The 19110-nt window shown below is 35.4% G+C and overlaps 3 protein-coding genes across 3 annotated transcripts; 2 read left to right on the top strand and 1 right to left on the bottom strand.

The window, feature by feature from the left end:
- The first annotated feature begins 5653 nt into the window (after positions 1–5653).
- LOC125190440 (indole-3-acetic acid-induced protein ARG7-like) lies at positions 5654–6349 on the top strand. Its single transcript, XM_048087755.2, has one exon. The coding sequence runs from the start codon at positions 5713–5715 to the stop codon at positions 6115–6117; it is 405 nt and encodes a 134-aa protein (XP_047943712.1). The 5' UTR covers positions 5654–5712; the 3' UTR covers positions 6118–6349.
- Positions 6350–8849: 2500 nt separating this feature from the next.
- Positions 8850–11272, top strand: LOC125187439 (uncharacterized). Its single transcript, XM_048084034.2, has 2 exons — positions 8850–9871; positions 9944–11272. Exons 1-2 carry the CDS (start codon positions 9509–9511, stop codon positions 10022–10024), a joined length of 444 nt encoding a protein of 147 aa, XP_047939991.2. The 5' UTR covers positions 8850–9508; the 3' UTR covers positions 10025–11272.
- A 1592-nt stretch (positions 11273–12864) lies between these two features.
- On the bottom strand, positions 12865–15225 carry LOC148926824 (uncharacterized). Its single transcript, XM_089058096.1, has one exon. The coding sequence runs from the start codon at positions 15220–15222 to the stop codon at positions 12865–12867; it is 2358 nt and encodes a 785-aa protein (XP_088914222.1). The 5' UTR covers positions 15223–15225.
- Between the last annotated feature and the right edge of the window lie 3885 nt (positions 15226–19110).

The following is a 19110-nucleotide window of genomic DNA, read 5'->3' as shown; positions in this document are numbered from 1 at the left end:
CTCACGGGACGACCGTGTCAGACCTAAACCTTCACAATGGCGGACGTCCGGTCGGACTTCCGCGACGTCCGACCGGGACGTCCGCTGGTGGAGATGCTCTTTAGCTAAGAGCACAACACCCACATCCGTGCTCTTAGCTAAGGACAAACTCAAGGGTCCCACCATTCTATTATTCAATTTAAATAAAAATATTTCCATAATATTAAAATGCATTAAAAATACACGGAATACTATTACAATTAAAATCCTAAAAATTAAAAATTACGTAATTAAAATCCACAAAATTTCATAATGTAAAAGTATGAATGATAGATAATTTAATGTGAAAAGTGGATGATGAATGTGTGTATTTATAGATGATTTTGGGAAAAAAAATAAAAAAAAAATCAAAAAAATCCAAAAAAATGTCCATAAACGGCTCTATTTTTTGGGAATATAAAAAAATATTTTTTTAAATTTTTAGTATTATTTTGAATTATTTCCGAATTAAAAAAAAATAAAAATCAATTTTGCCAACGGCTAAGCTGTTGACCAATCACATGGTGCCACGTAGGGCTGCTCAGCGGCACGGACATGCTCTTATTTAAGAGCAGCGCCGTGCCGCTGGCACGGACGGACGGCGTACATTGGCGGGCGAGCTTGTACTTGCCAGCGGTAAGGACGAACGGACGGCGTTCCCCTAACCGCTGCGGATGCTCTTATCATTAGCGAAATTAATTTAATATTTAGAAATATTAATTCACATTTTCCATGCATATTACCGTAGGGGAAATAAGGTTAATAACTTAGTATATTGGACACGTCAATTGTATAATAGAAGTATAGGGAAATAAGGTTAATATATTGGCCACGTCAATTGTATTATGGAGTTTTTGAAAAACTGTAATCACATTAAATGGAGAAATAAATTATTTAACATAAAAGGAGCAAAATAAGGGAGTAGATGATAATGGTGGAATTTTCAAAAGCCATGTGACGGGGCCCCTTAAATAATTCTATTTTCACTAATAGTCGTGATTAAGTTCGAAAAACAAGGCCCCGCATATATTCCCCAAATCTTTAGACAGATTAATTAATTTAATCACCATTACTGCCATAATTAGATATGGTGAGACAATGAATCAAAAGATTCAAAACTGAAACAGCAAAATCTGCGATCAACGCACTTAATCAGTTATTTAGTTCTTCCACATAAATTACATTATTTTATTTTGGAAATATTCCACACTGATTTAGGGGATATTTTAGAACTTTTGAACTTTGATCTATATATTTTGTACTCCATTTTAAGTTTTACACCTGACTAAAACGTTGCAATGATGTTACACTTTTGCAATTCGTTACGAAATTAGTAGTGTCCCTAATTTTTCGCTCATTGTGAAGTTAATATAAGTAACAAGATTGTCCATCCCACTTTCGCATGCTAATCAGGTATGACTATGTTTTCAAATAAAATTCAACTTATAATATGAATATAATATTTTCAAAATCACATTTGAATTGCGGATGTGGGAAAGTTTTGGGGCATATACATTTAATCACAATATTAATAATTGTTTTACTTTCAATAAAATCACAATATAAGATGCTTTAAAAACGGCTTTTATTTGCCCTCATATGAAAGTAGGAGCTAATTTTTATCCTAAGGCCCTAATTAAGATCTTATGTTTTTTATTAAAAAAAATATTATTTATTTATAATTGAAGACGTATTTTTTTGAAAATATCACTGAATTGTAATTTTTGGGATCAGATTTTGACTTAATATGCCAGAATCCAAACGAAATTCAATTAATTCCGAAATGTTTAGAATCATGCATGACATCATTTAAAATTAATCGCTATTATTAGTATTGCATCACGAATTACTATTGACACGGAACAAATGTCACGTGTAAGCTTAACCACGCCTTAATTACATTTATACAGTATTTCGTTAGCAAAATGAATGAACTAAAACAAAATCAAACCCTACTTATTAATTACTTATTTAGTCCCTGAAATAACGGTTCTCTATAGTTGACTCGCTTAAATTTTAAGAAATATATAAAGAAAAATAGTGAAAAAATTTGTGAAATATGAGTATTATTTTAATAGGGGTGATCAATTGCTAACTCATCATTTAATTGCTAACTACAACTAATTTAAGGTCATATGATTTTAGAAAACGTGTGGTCTACAATTTGACACGTGTAATTTTCGTTTTTATTAATTAAATCGAAAAAGATAAAAAAAAACTCCAAATTAGAGTTTTGGATGAAAATGTCAATATAGTGTTTTGAAAATATCAACACAATGCTTTGAGAATGTCAACACAATTTGGGATTGACATTGTATATGTTTTGATATTGACATATTATCTTAGCTGCATTGACAATAACCTGTGTACGAAAAATACGAAAATTCTAGATTTTTTTTGTCAAATTTTGACGTCGGAACATATGCATGTAGTATATCGTTGGAATCCTTATAAAATTATCTTTAATTTGATATATGTTGTATTAATTTAAAGTCTTGGGATTTCTTTTAAAAGTTAGTTATAACTAACTTGACATTAATACCCTATTGATATTTTTTGGAATTAATCCTATGACCTTATTGACGTTTTTTGTTGATCGTATTGACATTTCGTGGTTGATGATCTAGACCTTTAATTTGAATATCTAATGGCTATTATTGAATTGTAGTTAGCAATTAAGCATTGAGTCAGCAATATAATACGCCCTTATTTTTATATTATAATAAAACGTAAATAAAACGAGTTAATGAGATAGGTAATCTACTTGGTAAATGTGAAAAGAAATCCTTATTTTAAGACTACTAAAATGGCTTAAAAGACTTTTATGGTGAAATTAAGGGAGTATAACTTATTGGTCCCGCCCTATTAGTTATGTAGTACTCCACTTAAGGTAGTAGTAAAGTTAATGATACTTGACTTTTTACATTTATAAAAGATTAAATGAATGAAGACATAACAGCTATAATTGGTTGACGCTCAAATAAGTGTAGAATCAAAAGTCAATACAGTATAATGAGATTGTACGTTAGAAGGAATAATTAACTAGTGGTAGTATAATTCTTTGCTTGGTAATAATAAAACGGAATACTAACATGATGGAATGGATGAGTTATTATTTCTTTCACATTTCATTCAACTTGTACCATAATTTTATTTTACCTTCATTACATTTCGTTATACCAAGAAAATCTTTAACTTCTTAATATCAAAATTGGGAGTTATTCATATTGTTAAAACAACCATGCACATTTTATGTACCATAATGTACTATCCAATATAATGTAAAATATATGAATTCTATTAATTATTAAAAACAGTACACTATACATGTATAAAATGTATAAAATGTACTTTATTGATGTTTTACCTGTAAGATTGGTTTTGACATTAACCCACCCCTATCAAAATTTACACAATAAATCAGAATGTGTGTTGCAATATATATTTTCTATGTCCACCAATACAAAGTCAATTTGACTGGACACGGATTTTAAAAAATATAGTGAAAACTAGAAAGTGAGTGAAAAGTGTTAGTGGAAGCGATGGTCATACTTTTATATATTAGTTTTATAGTGAATTGTGAGTGAAATAAAGTTACTGTAATATGTGGTCCATTATCAAAAGTAGTAAAAAACAAATGTGACATTTATTGGTCTACAAACGAAAATGACAAAATATGACACTTATTGGTGGACAGAGGAGTAGTAATTTAATACTGTACAACTCAAAATGTTCACCTTTCCTTTTTAGTTTGTCCTACTTAAGATGTTCATTTTCTATATTTGGAAATAAATTCATCTCTACTTTCTCCTCATTAAAATATTTAATCGTATTTTTCACTCAACTTTATCACACTCAATTATTCAATCTAAAATCTTGTGCATTTTGAATGAGACAGGGAAGTACATAATAGGGTACATGAATGTTTGAAGCTAAAGGCTTGATTCAAACTCACTATGACACAATCTTTAAATTTCTACTCCATCTATCTCATTCAAGATGTCTACCTTTTTTTTAGTTTGTCTCACTCAATATGTCAATTTTCTATTTTTAATAATAAATTCCTCTCTCATCTCTCCTTATTAAAATTTTCAATCACATTTTTCACTATACTTTATCACAGTCTACTACTCCACCTGAAATCTAGTGTCATTCAAGAATATAAACATATTGAATGAGACGGAGTTAGTATTTGTTTACATGTTTAAAAAAAAATGACAATTTTGGGCACTATCTATACATGTATAAAATTAAAAATAAACATATGTTCATACACTTACTGTGTTAGATATTTAAAAGAAGTTAAAATTTTATTCATTAATGATTTTTATTAGGGCATCCATAATGGGGCGGACTATACGACGCCCTAAGCCCCGCCCTATGCATCACCATATCAATATTTTATCCTCCGCCCCTTCTACCTGCAATGGGGCGGACTATAGCTCGCCCTAAGCCCCGCCCTAAGCATTTTATTTATTATTTGAATATATAAACACTACAAAAATTCATTAATCCTATTTTTTATGTCTGCAAATATATCAATTAGCAAGAATAAAAATATAAAAACACCACAAATTAAAGGCATATCCTATTGTTTGTATTTATTTTTTATTTTTTATATTTTATGCTTGCAAATATGAAAATCGTCGGAATTCATTATTAAATTTTAGAGAGAAATTGAGATGGGGAAGAGAGTGGAGTGAAAAGTGTGAAATGAAGTAAAAAAAATTGGTGATATATATAGAAGAAAATACAAAAAAAAAAAAAATTTAAAAAAATAAAAAATGTGTGCATAGTCCGCGGACTAAGGAGTGGGCTTAGGGCGGGGTGCTGCAATAGCGGACTATGCGACGGACGATGCATCGTCCGTCGCATAGTCCGCCCCATTGTGGATGCTCTTATGTCTATAGTTAGAGTTTGTTTTGGTTATAACTCTTTTAGATTTGAGAATTGAGACTATGTATAGATATCTATCATACTCCATCGTCCCTGAAAGTTTGTCCCATTTCCCATTTCCATCTGTCCTATAAAATTTATCCCATTTTATTTTTTACCATTTTTTATAATGAATCTCATATTCCACTAACTAATTCTTACTCACATTTTATTATAAAATTAATATATAAAAGTAGGACACACGTTCTACTAATTTTTTCAATCAACTTTTCATTACATTTCTTAAAACCCATGTTCGGTGATCAAATTTGAGGAACGGAAAAGGAGTATAACGCTAATTTTTATTGTGTTTGATATCAAAATGAATTGAATAGTTTTATTATGGTCTTCGTATTGATTTTAATTTCATTTTGTTTATATTTGGCGTTATTACAAGTGTACAAGTACAACTATATTAGTATCGTGTGAGTGTAACAATGCATGAATTACTAATTAATACGAATATCACACTATTTCTTATTTTGCTCTCTGTTTATTTGAAACCTTCAACACATTTAGATGGATCCAAGTTAATAGTACACCATAATCATGATATCCATGTGGAAGTGAATTTGTAGTAAATATTTTTAAAATGATATAAATAAGATAACACTAAATCTGGTAAATAGTTGAAAAATGAAGGGGTATTTCCGTCTCGCAAAACCTAAAAAAATCCTATAAAATGCGAAACTTCAAATCTTCAAACAGCTAACACCGATTCTCTCTCGTCACTTTCTCTCTCACCACCGCACCGCATCCATGGCGAAATGCAACAAAATCCGACACATTGTGAGAATTCGTCAAATGCTAAGGTCGTGGAAGAAGAAGGCAACATCTCCATCTCCAGCTCCTGTACACCGCCTGCCGCCGGACGTTCCGGCGGGGCACCTAGCGATCTCCGTTGGCGCGAGCTGCCGGAGATTCGTAGTCCGCGCAACGCACCTTAACCACCCGATCTTCCAACGCCTGCTCAGCCAGGCCGAGGAGGAGTACGGCTTCGCCAATTACTCGGGGCCGTTGGTGATTCCGTGCGACGAGACGCTGTTCGAGGAGATCCTGCGGTTTGTGTCGCGCGGCGACTCGGATTGGAAGAGATGCCGGAATGAGGGCTCCGATTTTCTCGCCGGCGAAACTCGGCCGTTGCTGTGCGGTTTCAGCAACTGAGATTTACACTCAATTGGACGATTTTAACCTTGATTTTTTTTTTTAGAATTTCCCACTTTTTTTGGGGAATATTGTTTGCTAGGGAGGTGGAGAGAGGCAAAATTGTGCCATCCCTTTAGTTGGATCGATTGACAAAAGACGTGATATTATAAATGTCTTTTTCTAGATAAGATATACTTTGAAAATTGCGAAATGTTATTATTATTTTTGCAATGAATAATTATATCTGAAATATTATTGCAGAAATGTTTTTGAAAATTTTAAATTATTATGTGTATTAATTTGCTATATTTCATTGTGACTAGCATATATGAAATTTGGAAATCATTCAAATAAACGAAAAAATATCTCTGCCTTAACAATGAAATTTCTTTGAGCTGTCATATTCCAATATGTGACCATTAAAATATTGTATCTCACCTTTTCTACATATTTTTAAATGTATGGTTGCGGTTACACACATTTTTTATGCGTAGCATAGTATAACAAAATGTATAAGTTAGAGACAGTGTTAAAATATTAGATATGGAAATAAACCAACAGGCATAGGAATAATAGGATAGAAATTCTGATCATGTAGTCACAGGTGAAAGCACTGAATTTCATATGATATTTTAAGTTAAATCCCCTATCCATTTTATCGCAATTGACATTTTGTGTGACTTTCCCGAAAATTTAAAGATCAACTTTTCTTGGATCCTAAAATTACTTTTACACACGAAAAAAAAAACTATTTGCCCATATATTCATAAGTACACGTTTTTTTATCCTCCTATATCGTAATTAAATGTAAATATAATTTAAATAAAAGTATGATTTTCTGTCAAATTAAAATTACATAATTAACGAAAATATTAAAAAAAATACTCCTATACAATTTAAAATTATACAATTTTTTTCTTAAAAATTACATAACTAAAATTCTAAAATTACAAATTAAAAGCCAAAAAGTTAAATAATTGAAGCCCCTGTTTGGAAGTTGAGAAAGGAGAATGGATTGTTTGAAATTTCAATCAATGTTTGATTCGTCATGATTATAGGCATCGCCATTACTTGAAAGAAAATTTTGTACTTGCATTTGAGTAGTCCGACATAGTGGAGTTTACAAAACAAAAGTTAGAAGAACAAGATAAAAAATGATGAAGAAATCGAAGAAGAAAGAAGTAAATGATTTCAATGAAATGAGAGAAGTGTAGGATATTTGCAGCAGGAAATGAGTAAAATAAATAAAAAAGAAGGTAGTCGATGGATCATGGATGCCAACGGTCTAAAGAAAAACGATTTTTTTTCATTGATTCAAAAATTTCATATTAATAATAATAATAATATTATAACACGGTTAACTTTATAATTATTGAATTTATATACATTAAGGTACAACGACCAATGCTGGCTGGCCCACCTTCAATTTCTAAGTATCATATCATACCTCTCGAGTTAGGATCCAATTGAAAATAAAGCCCAAGTATATTATAAGCAATGAGCAAGTGAGCAACTATCATCTATGGACTAAGCTAGTAAGAGACACTTAACTTTTGAGTGATAAAATAAATTAGTAACAAAAATGATGAAGGTTAAATTAATTTTTTTGAATTGATTAATTTTGAACTTATTTAATAATCGTATCATTTAAATAGTAAATTTTTATTTTTGTTAATCAACAATATCACAAAGTGTAAATGCTAGAACCACTTTAGTTATACAGTATGTATATAGTTCCAAAAATACTAGTTATGTAAAGTTAAATGACACAAAATGGTTCGTATTGAAAAATTATACTCCACTGTCTCATAATTAAATATGTAACCCACTTAAGTTATACAGTATGTATATAGTTCCAAGAATACTACTAATGTAAAGTTAAATGACACAAAATGGTTCGTATTGAAAAATTATACTCCACTATCTCATAATTAAATATGTAACCCACTTGAGTTGCATAATCGGGGGCGGATCCAGCTTTGAAGCAGCTGTGGCACTTGCCCCTCCTCACCCCTTTCAAACTATAGATATTTATATAGTACTCCCTCCATTCCATAAAAGTTGAGTCGTATTTCTTTTTAGTCCGTCCCAACAAAGTTGAGTCATTTCCTTTTTTTAACAAAAGACAAAACATCTAATCACTCTTATTTTATTCCATTATTTACTTTACTCTCTCTTATCTTTCCTACCTTTTTCATTTATCCTATTTATTTAATATAAATTCTTAATCTCTGTGCCCAAAAGTTTTGTCTCAACTTTTATGGGACAGAAGGAGTATATATTTTGAATTATACACTCCAATCATACTAAATGCCCCTCCTCAAATACATAAAATTTTTCTACATATTACATTTTTGCCCCTTCTCCAAAGAAATCATGGCTACGGCCCTGTATACAATATTATATATTTGATTCATATGCTTGAATCTCAGTATGTAATCCTATATGAAAATTAATAACAATAGATCATATATATCTACAGTGGCGGATCTCTACTTTTTAAATTGAGTGTGAATTATATAATAAAATAAATACATATCATATTAAAAATTAAATAATATTAAAAATAATATATCTAAAAAAACAATGTACTCCCTCCGTCTATAAATAGGAGTCTCGTTTTTTATTTTAGTCCGTTCGCGAATAAGAGTTCCGGTTCACTTTTATCATAAATGATACTAGGGTCCCACCTCCATCTAACTCATTTTACTCACATTTCACTTAAAACTAATATATGCAAGTGATATTGAACATAAGAACTCCACCGACTTTGGAGAAGATCCTAGAATTTAGTAGATGACTATTAACTAGAACAATCTAGTTGAATCTAGCCGACATACTCTTAAGAATTAAGAATTAAGAATATTAAATTAGAAGACTAGAGTTCTCTAGTTTGGTGAAGTCGGTTCTTAACCTACATAGGTTGCCTATAAATAGGCATTAGGTATCTAGTACTAGTGTGTGTGTGAGTAAGTACACCAAGAGTGAAGTAGTAAGAGTGTACGTGTGTGTTTGTGAGTGCGAGGTGTGTCCTTGTAGAGTTAGAGGTGTGTCCTCGGATGTCTTGTAAGGTGTGTCCTCCAAGAGTGTATTTTGGGGTGTGTTCTCAAAAGTGTTATAGTGTTGTGTTGGTGTTGTGTACACTATCTTGTTGTGTATCAGTGTTTCGTACACCGTTGTCGGGTTTAATAAAATTCTGTTTGTGTGTCGATCCTGGAGTACCGTTGATACCCAATAAGTGGTATCAGAGCCACGTCACGTGGAGTTGTGGTTTGTTGTAGCTGTGATATTTTGAGGTGTTCGTTCGCAGGCCGAGAGTATACCGTTACTATGTCAGAATTAATAGTCTGGGACTATTGTTGGCGTCGTTACTCTGCCGGAGTTGACAGCTGGAGAACACCAGTACCAGATGGCAGATTTTTCTGGAGTTGTAAATAGCATCGAGAAGCTAAATAGCAACAACTATGGAAATTGGAGTATCCGTATGAAACATTATCTCATAGGTCAGGACTTATGGGATATTGTTGGAGGAGAGAGTACCACACCACCGACTGGCGACGCAAAGGCGCGAAAGGAGTGGGAGATGAAATGCGGAAGAGCGATGTTCATGCTGATGGTTGTAGTGGAAGACGAGCAGATGCAGCGTATCAGGTCAGCTAAGACACCAAAGGAGGTGTGGGGGATTCTGAAGACTGCTTTCGCCAAGAAGAACGAGGCAAAGCTACAACGCCTGGAAAATGAGCTATTCTCTATCTCGCAACGGGAGCTCACTGTAAGTTAGTACTTTTCTATTGTTAAATCGTTATGCAAAGAGATTTCAAAATTAGATCTTGATAACGTGAAGTCAAGGATTATGAGGAAGAAGCTCTTTTCATCGGCAATAGAGGCCGCGCTGCCAGAAATGATAACTGGCGCAGGAGAGTAGAAGGTGACCGAAAATATCAGCGTAGAAGAGACGAAGGTGATCGGGTTCAATGGCGTGAGCGAGAAGAAGATGATCGAGAGGAGATGCGCTCCCAGCTAGGGGGAGCAGAACGCAGAGATGGTCGGAGCAATGAATCTCATCAATCAAGGAGGTTTGATGGAATATGTTATAATTGTGGGAAGAAGGGCCACATGGCCAGGAACTGTCGGTCAGAGAATAAGCCAGTAGAAAGTCATGTGGTGATAACTAGCGGAGCATCACCGGATGAAGAAGAATGAGATATGGAAGCGTTATCCATTGTGAGTGACGAAGAGTTGGAATCCCAGGCGCCCACTGTTATAGAAGAAGAAGATTGGGATTTTGCCGATTCCATGTTGATAATTGAAGATGAAGAGGGGAATATTGAAGAGAATTGGGAAGAAGCAAAAATAAAGTTGGAGCTGCTAGAAGATGAGGAAGAAATTGACGAGCAACTTGTGGAGCTTCCGAAAATGCAAGAAGATAATGAAGAAGATGAAGATATAGATATATTAGAGGTTGAAGCGGATCAAGAAGCGACAAAGTTGAAGCAATCAGAAAAGATTTTGGAGTCTGGAGAAGAGTGGGAGAAATCACGAGCTCAGAGATCAAGCACAACACAAAAGAAAGTAGTTGCTAGAGAAGGAGAATTTAGGGAAGCCGTCTCAACTGAAGAATCATGTTAAGATATGCATCCTGAAGAGCTCAGCACTGCGGAGCTACAGAAGCTGAAGGAGCAACTAACCATACGAAGGAGAAAGTCGGTGACGAGGGAGAGTATTGAACATAAGAACTCCACCGACTTTGGAGAAGATCCTAGAATTTAGTAGATGACTATCTAGTCGAATCTAGCCGACATACTCTTAAGAATTAGGAATTAAGAATATTAAATTAGAAGACTAGAATTCTCTAGTTTGGTGAAGTCGGTTCTTAACAGACATAGGTTGCCTATAAATAGGCATTAGGTATCTAGTACTAGTGTGTGTGAGTAAGTACACCTAGAGTGAAGTAGTAAGAGTGTACGCGTGTGTTTGTGAGTGCGAGATGTGTCCTCGTAGAGCTAGAGGTGTGTCTTCGGGTGTCTTGTGAGGTGTGTCCTCCAAGAGTGTATTTTGGGATGTGTCTTCAAAAGTGTTGTAGTGTACAGTGTTGGTGTTGTGTACACTATCGTGTTGTGTATCAGTGTTTCGTACATCGTTGTCGGGTTTAATAAAATTCTGTTTGTGTTTCGATCCTGAAGTACCGCTGATACCCAACAAGTGAGACCTCTATTCCATAACTTTTTTCTATCCAATTTTCTTAACATTTCTTAAAATCCGTGCCGCCATTGATTGAGACTCCTAATGGCGAGTACAAGTTATAGTCACATAATCATCTAATATCTAAAAAACGGGACGAAAAATTGAATATTTTGAATTCACACCAGGTATTTAACGTTAACTAACATAAATTGCAACTACCTAATATCTAAAATATAAAATAGAATAATAAAAAAGAAATAACATTTAAAAGCTACCTAAAACCTGCATTAAATAGAATAATAAAAATAACATTAAAACTACCTAAAATCTAAATAGAATAATAAAAAATAAAATTAAACACGTGATAAGGATTAAGGAGGCTCGCACTCGGGTCTAGACTGCGTAGAATGGCTTCACTACCGATAGGCTACCAATGCTATTTGTAGAAATTTTCTCAATAATACACTAAGTCGAGAAGCATTTGGGGGTTCACTCATACCCCTTTACTTCCAACTGGATCCGCCAGTGTATATCTACGGTCTATCACTCTCCAACTAAAATTATCTCATAACTTAATCCTAAATGAATAATCATATGATAATGAATTATAACACCCACACGATAGTACTTATATAAATATATTATACTGCGATCTAAAATAAGAGTTCGAGTCGATACACTATATCCTATGTATGATTTTGAAGGGAATATAATTTTTCTTTTCTCAATTCTATACGGGGATACTCTAGTATTTGTTGTGTATTGAATGTCCCTTAAACATGATGATGCTTTTGTCTTCTTAAATATAGAAAAAAAAGTGCATCGATTTTATTTTAATTTTAGATTTATTAGTGAACACTTTCATGTTACCAATCCCCCAAAACATTCTATGGTACAACCCGACCCGAACCCGACCCGAACCGGATATAGATTTGGGGTAATTTGACAAAAGAGGAAGCTTCCTTTTCTCATGCACGATGTAGTGGCCCGACCCGACTACACATGGTGTGGACCCATGCCTATTAGTGATGTCACGACGTAGCCTCAACTCAACTGCGACTTGACTCTCTAAAAAAATAGAAAAAATCAATATTGAGAGCCACCATATTTTAATAAATAAGAAATTCTCAAATTTGAGATTTTTTCCACTCATGTACGTTTCAATTTCAATATGCCTACAATTATTTCTGAGTTACAATTATTTGATTTTTTAATAAGTCGATTGTTTTGAAAAGTCGATAGAAGGACAAATAATTTGAAAAAGTTGATAGAGTTATACGCTACAAATATTTACTCCATAAAATAAAAATAGCATATAAAAAGATGATAATTTGGCAGAAGAAGATGAAAAGGGCATACTGTAAATCATCCATGCAGTTTAGGAAATGATAAAATTACGTGAGACTTTGCTATATTCTCATCAACAACTCATATTAGTGGGGGACCCAGATTTATATATAGTAATGTATATACAGTGGCGGAGCCAGAGATTTCATAGTGGGGGGTCCAAAATTAAACTTCAAAAAAAAATTACATAATTAAATTATAAGGTTCAAAATGTAAAATTTAAATGCAATCACATCATAACATTTGTCTTCTATTCTTCATCTTCTGAAATCGCTGCATAATAGTTTCATTGGTAACTTTAACAAACACATCCTTTTCGATGTAAGGAACTAAGCAATCATTCAATAGTTGGTCTCCCATGCTATTACGTAGAGAAGTCTTAATGATCTTCATTGCTGAAAAGGCTCTTTCTACTGATGCAGTGGCAACTGGTAAAATCAATGACAACTTAACTAATAAATAAACCATTGGAAAAACTTCATGTTTCCTCGTAGAAACCATCTTTTGAGCAAGACCACTGATTCCTGATATTTGTGAAAACTTTTCATCTATGCGCACATCGAAAATAAAGTTCTCAAGTTGATTTTCAAGCTCAGACAAAGCAACTTCAGAAAATTCAGAAGGATAATACCGTGCAAGACGAAGCAGCTTCTCCAAATCAAATGCAGAAAACGAATCCCTAGGATCAAAACATGACATGCATAAAACTAAGTCTGTGTTGACTTCATTAAAACGTTGATTCAACTCCTGAGCTTGCAAGTCAATAACAGAACAAAAGAGCTCAACTAGATAATAGTGGAGATTCTTCATTTTCTCAGCTCTACGTCTTCCTTTTTTTCGAGCTACAAACTCATCTTCCATGTCAAGCACATCCAGATCATATTTGCTACAAAACCTAGAAACATCAGCAAGCAATATATCCCAATCTTTTTCCCTCATTATTTGCAGACGTGATTTTGCTACCTTGACAAGATTCATCGCATTAATAATGTCTTGATCTTTCTTTTGTAGCACTTGAGAGAGTTCATGTGTAATTCCCAAGATTTGCTTCATAAGATGTAACACAAAGACAAACTCAAAACTATTTATAATTTCTAACACATCATCTTCAGCCCTTATTGAATCGTCATGACCATCCTCCCCAACATACTCAAGAACATCAACAATAGAAGAATATAAATGTATCAAGCTGACAAGAGTACCGTAATGTGAACTCCAACGAGTATCTCCAGGTCGCTTCAATGACATTTCTTGATTTAGTCCTCTTCCCGTGCTTATTTCATCACTTGCAATCTCTTTAATAATATTCTCTCTCTGTTTCTCCCGAAGTATATCTCTGCGCTTACAAGAACCTCCAACAGTATTACACAAACGAGAGATAGAATTATAAAAAGACCCGACAATTTTATGTTTTTTAGCAACAGCAACAATTGTGAGCTGAAGCTGATGAGCGAAGCAATGTACATAATAAGCACTGGAATTTCTCTTGAGTATCAAACTCTTCAATCCATTGAATTCTCCTCTCATGTTGCTTGCGCCATCATATCCTTGACCTCTCAAACTAGATATACTTAAATCATAAGTAGATAACAAATAGTCAAGTGCTTTCTCAAGTGAGGTTGCAGTTGTATCACTAACATGAACAACACCAAGAAAACGTTCTATAACACATCCATACTTGTCCACATATCGTACTACAACACCCATTTGCTCTTTGACAGATACATCTCGACACTCATCGACTAATATAGAGAAAAATTCATTTCCCATATCATGTACAATAGCTTTTGTTGTCTCAACAGCAAATGCATTTATAATATCTCTCTGAATATCTGGTGATGTAAGTTTGAGATTTTCCGGAGCATTTTTTAGCACAACACTAGCTATCTCTTCATTGCAAGAAGAAATAACTTTCAAGAACTCAAGAAAATTACCTTGATTTAATGATTCTTCTGACTCATCATGACCGCGGAAAGGCAATCCTTGCATTATAAGATAACGAAGAGAAATAATCGTTGCATTTAATCGCAGGCGGTAATCAAGCTTAGACTGTGTTGACTGTTTTGCTAAAGAGACCTCAATGTGTTGGGCTTGATTCATCAAATCCTCACATGCTAATCTACACCTGTTATGAGCACTTTTATGGTTTCCAACATGATCTCTTAATCTTTCTTTCTTGCGCCAGACCGTAAATCCCCCTGATACAAAAGCGTCTTGTCCATTTCCGTGGAGTCTTGAAAAAAGATAGCAATATAAACAAAAAGCTGCTTCCTTCGTAACACTATATTCCAACCAATCCTTAAATTCATCAAACCAATGCGAGACAAATTTACGTTTTCGATTTCCATCTACTGTAGGACGAAAATCATGATTACGTGGTTGACACGGACCTTTAAGTAAGTAAGCTCTGCGAACTTGTTCTATTAAATTTGGTGGATAACTCATTATATCAGGTCGTTCTCCTGGATCACTTGGGAGATTCTCTAAATCAACCTTATTTTTATTTTCATTGGATGATTCTTGAGGTTGAAGAAGTGAAGGTTCAACTGATGAAGAATCAACGGAAGAAAGTTTCTTGAAATAACGATCCATATATCTACAAAAATAGTCAACAATAATTAGCAAAAGAATATAAATCATTCACAAAAATATAAACAATTACACAAACATAATAAAGTTCATCTTGTACTTTACAACTAAAAGAATAAAGAGTAACCAAAATATACTATCTGCTCACATCTAAAAAGTTGTCATTACAAACAATAATTTAGAAATAACATTGGGACTCACACTCACAAATCAAATAGTATAAACCTATTAACACATACACATCAAATAAAGAATTGGGGTTAAAAAATTCCAACAACAGAACAACCATAGCATGGAATTACATACCTATCTTCTTTCTCCCCCTTTAAATTATTATTGCAACCAAACAAAAATACAACCATGTAGAAAAATCAATTAAATTATATGTGAGTTTTGAAATATACCTAATTCTAGACGACCAATTTCAGAATTGGAACGGCTGAAGGAGAAATTAAGAGCAACGATTCGTATAATTTTTTTGAAACCTATCACTAATATTATATATGTATAAATTAAGAGGAAGGTAAACCTATTACTAATATTTATATATATAAATTAAGAGAAACGAAGATTCTGAAACCTATATCTAATTTTTTGAAACCTATCACTAATATTATATATATATAAATTAAGAGGAAGGTAAATCTATCACTAATATTTATATATATAAAATTAAGAGGAACGTCTGAAATCTATATCTAATAATATATATAATATAAATTATAATTATAGTGAAATTACTAAAATACTCCTAAGTTTTTTAAGAATTAGTGGGGGGACCATGGGCCCCCCTGGCCCCACCCTCCCTCCGCCCCTGTGTATATATATAGTAGTATATAGTAGAACTTGAAAAAATCTGGATGCTGTACATTGGCATGTACTACTTGTATATATTCCACAAGGAGGGGGACTGGGGACACACATCTCCTTCACAAATTACAACTCATTGTGCAACCACCCACACATCTCTCCCTCTCCCATATAGTATAGGACCTGATTATATAGCAGGAGTAGTAATAAAAATAAAAATAAAAATAAAAATAAAAATTCAGCAGGAACTGCTATACATCTTTTTTATATATATATAAAAATCGTAGATCATGTAAAGCTAATGTTCCAAATGGAGTAGTAATTTTTAATTGATACAAGGGAAATTTTAGAAATTTTAACTAGGGAAAATGGAATTCATGGTCAATAAGGCCAGGCACAAAAAAAATATTGATGCAATGGCTGTTGGAATCTATGCCCGGTCAATGGACTTTGACCAATTATAATTTCAACGAGACATTTAATTTTGTAAAATTAAATGATATAGCGTTGATCTACGTTCGGAGTAGATGACCGTGGTATATTTATTTTCTCAAATCCGATTCCCGGTGAGTGAGAAATAATTATTTAAAGTTGTGCAAAAATTGCAAACTTAATGAGTTATGAGAGGAGATTAGGGAATAATTAAGAGAGTTAATTATCCCACATTGAAAGTTTCAACCTTATTAAACTAGTATTTAATAAGAAGGATTATTACATGTAATAATTATAGTGGACTAAGATGGCTTGTAAGAGCCCACACGCGCGCACACGCGCGCGCCGCCCGCGCCCGCGCCCGTGCCCTTGGACTTGGATCTTGGTCTTTGGGCCTAGTTGTGGGCTTGGCCCAAGTCTAGTGGGTCTAGTTCTTTTTAGACCACCACCGTTTCCACGTCAGCGAGCCAAGCGGGATGCCACCTCGTCAGTATGACACGGTAAGCCAACGTGGCTGACACGTGATAGTCCACGTCGTGAACGAATCTAGAAGCTTCTAGATCAGCCTCTCTAACTCTGGGCTCGTAACCGACGACCGTTACGGTCTACCATTAATGACGACCATTATGGCCGTTGACCCCCTGCAGTGGACTGAGCCTATAAATAGGCTAGCCATTCTAGCATTCTCTACATCAGAAACTAGAATCCACACTCTGCATCATACACTCTCTCCTCCCTCTGCATTGTTCTTCTGTCGAAGCTCTGCCCTCTCCTCCATCCAGTTCGCCGGAGCTCTGCTGATAGCGGTGCTGCTTCACCAGAGACGTAGCCGTTTTATCTTTGGGGACGAAACGCCAATCCGAAGAGCACTACCGGGGCGTATCTCGTCTTGCGGAAAGAGGACTCCTCGACTCGGCTTTTCCAGTTTATTTGTTTCGAACTTTGTAATTTCGTTTCAGTTACTTAGCTCTTCTATTCCTTCTTGTAATCCTTAAATCTCCAACAATCGCAAGACGAGATATAACTTGCTTTTGAAGGGATCTGGACCTAAAACTGAAACTAATACTTTCGAAACCTTAACACCTTTGCTGGAGATGTCGACTGAATCCAACACCGCCGTTTCCACCACTCCGGCCACCACCGCCGCCATCATTTCCTCCACCATGGCATCCACCACGATGATGCCAACTCCCGGGCTCTATCCATCTTCATCAACAACCCCTTGGGTGCATACTACTACCCAGGGGCTCACTGGTGGATCCACCTCGAGTGGGTCGGTTGGTTCCACATTTAGTGGTTCCTTCGGATCCTTTAATGGATCGAGTGTTGGGGCCTTCGGGTCTCACACGAATGCGGGGACCTTCGAGTCTCACGCGACTGCTGGGGCCTTCGGGTCTCATGCGAGTGTTGGAACCTTCGGGTTCAACACGGGCTTTGGTTCCTTCGGGACCAATGCGACCATGGCGGGCTCTACGCCCAACATGAATGGTGGGGGCTCTATGCCCAACCATGTTGTTGGCTCCTTCGGGGGCAACGGAATTGGTTCCTTCCATGGACCAAGTGCGGCACCTTTGGCACCAAGAATGATGCCACCCGCCGAAAAACCACCTAAGTTTGGAGGAGCTGACTTCAAGAGGTGGTACCAAAAGATGTTGTTCTACTTGACAACATTGTGCATCGCCAACTTCCTCACGGAGAACGAGCCGCCCGCGCCAAGTGATCAAGAGACAAGTGTTGAGGTCATGGCGGACTATGAAGCATGGCGCAAAGGAGATTATCTTTGTGAAAATTTTATTATAAGTGCATTAGATGATAGTTTGTACAATGTATACTCCCTTGTAACCACATCAAAAGAGATGTGGGAAAGCCTAGAAAAGAAGTATAGTGTAGACAATGCTGCCGGTACGGAACATGTTGTAGTGTCCAAGTTCATGGACTACAAAATGGTCGACTCTAGACCGGTCATGGAACAAGTTCAAGAGTTCCAAATGATCATCCACGGACTCGTGGCTGAAGGGATGAATTTGCCCGACAACTTTGTGCGGTGCATACTCATTGAGAAGCTTCCTCCTAGTTGGAAGGACTTCAAGCACTATCTCAAGCACAAGCGAAAGAAGATGAGTCTTGAAGACTTGATCGTGAAGCTGCGCATTGAAGCGGATGTGCGCAAGATCGACCAAAAGGCTAAGGGCTTTAGCCCACTTGACGCCAAAGCCAACTTGTTGGAGCGGGGCGGACCCCTCCAACAAACGCCCCCGCCCAAATCAGAAAGACAAAGGGAAGGGAAAGCAGTCTGCAAAGAAATTTGAAGGCGAGTGCTACAAGTGTGGCAAAGTTGGCCACTTTGCCAAAGACTGCCGCAGCAAGAAGAAGAAGCCGGCAGCCCACGTCGTTGAGAAAGAGTTCAAGGACTGGAATGAAGATGACCTCGTTGCCGTGGTCACTGAAGAAGTCAACATTGTTGACAACAAGGGCGGCTGGTACATCGACACCGGCGCTACTGCTCATGTTTGCTCCGATAGGAGCAAGTTTGCCTCCTACACCGCTGTTGAAGGGAGGAAGATCAACATGGGGAATCAAGCATCGTCCGAGGTCCTCGGCATTGGCAATGTGATACTCATGATGACATCTGGAGTCACGATCACTTTG

The sequence above is a fragment of the Salvia hispanica genome, chromosome 5 (genome assembly GCF_029641045.1).
Source record: "Salvia hispanica isolate PSC_SH4W2 chromosome 5, Shi_PSC_v1, whole genome shotgun sequence".
Classification (NCBI taxonomy): Eukaryota; Viridiplantae; Streptophyta; class Magnoliopsida; order Lamiales; family Lamiaceae; genus Salvia; species Salvia hispanica.
Note: the sequence above shows the minus strand (reverse complement) of the source record. Positions and strands in the feature narration are given on the sequence as shown.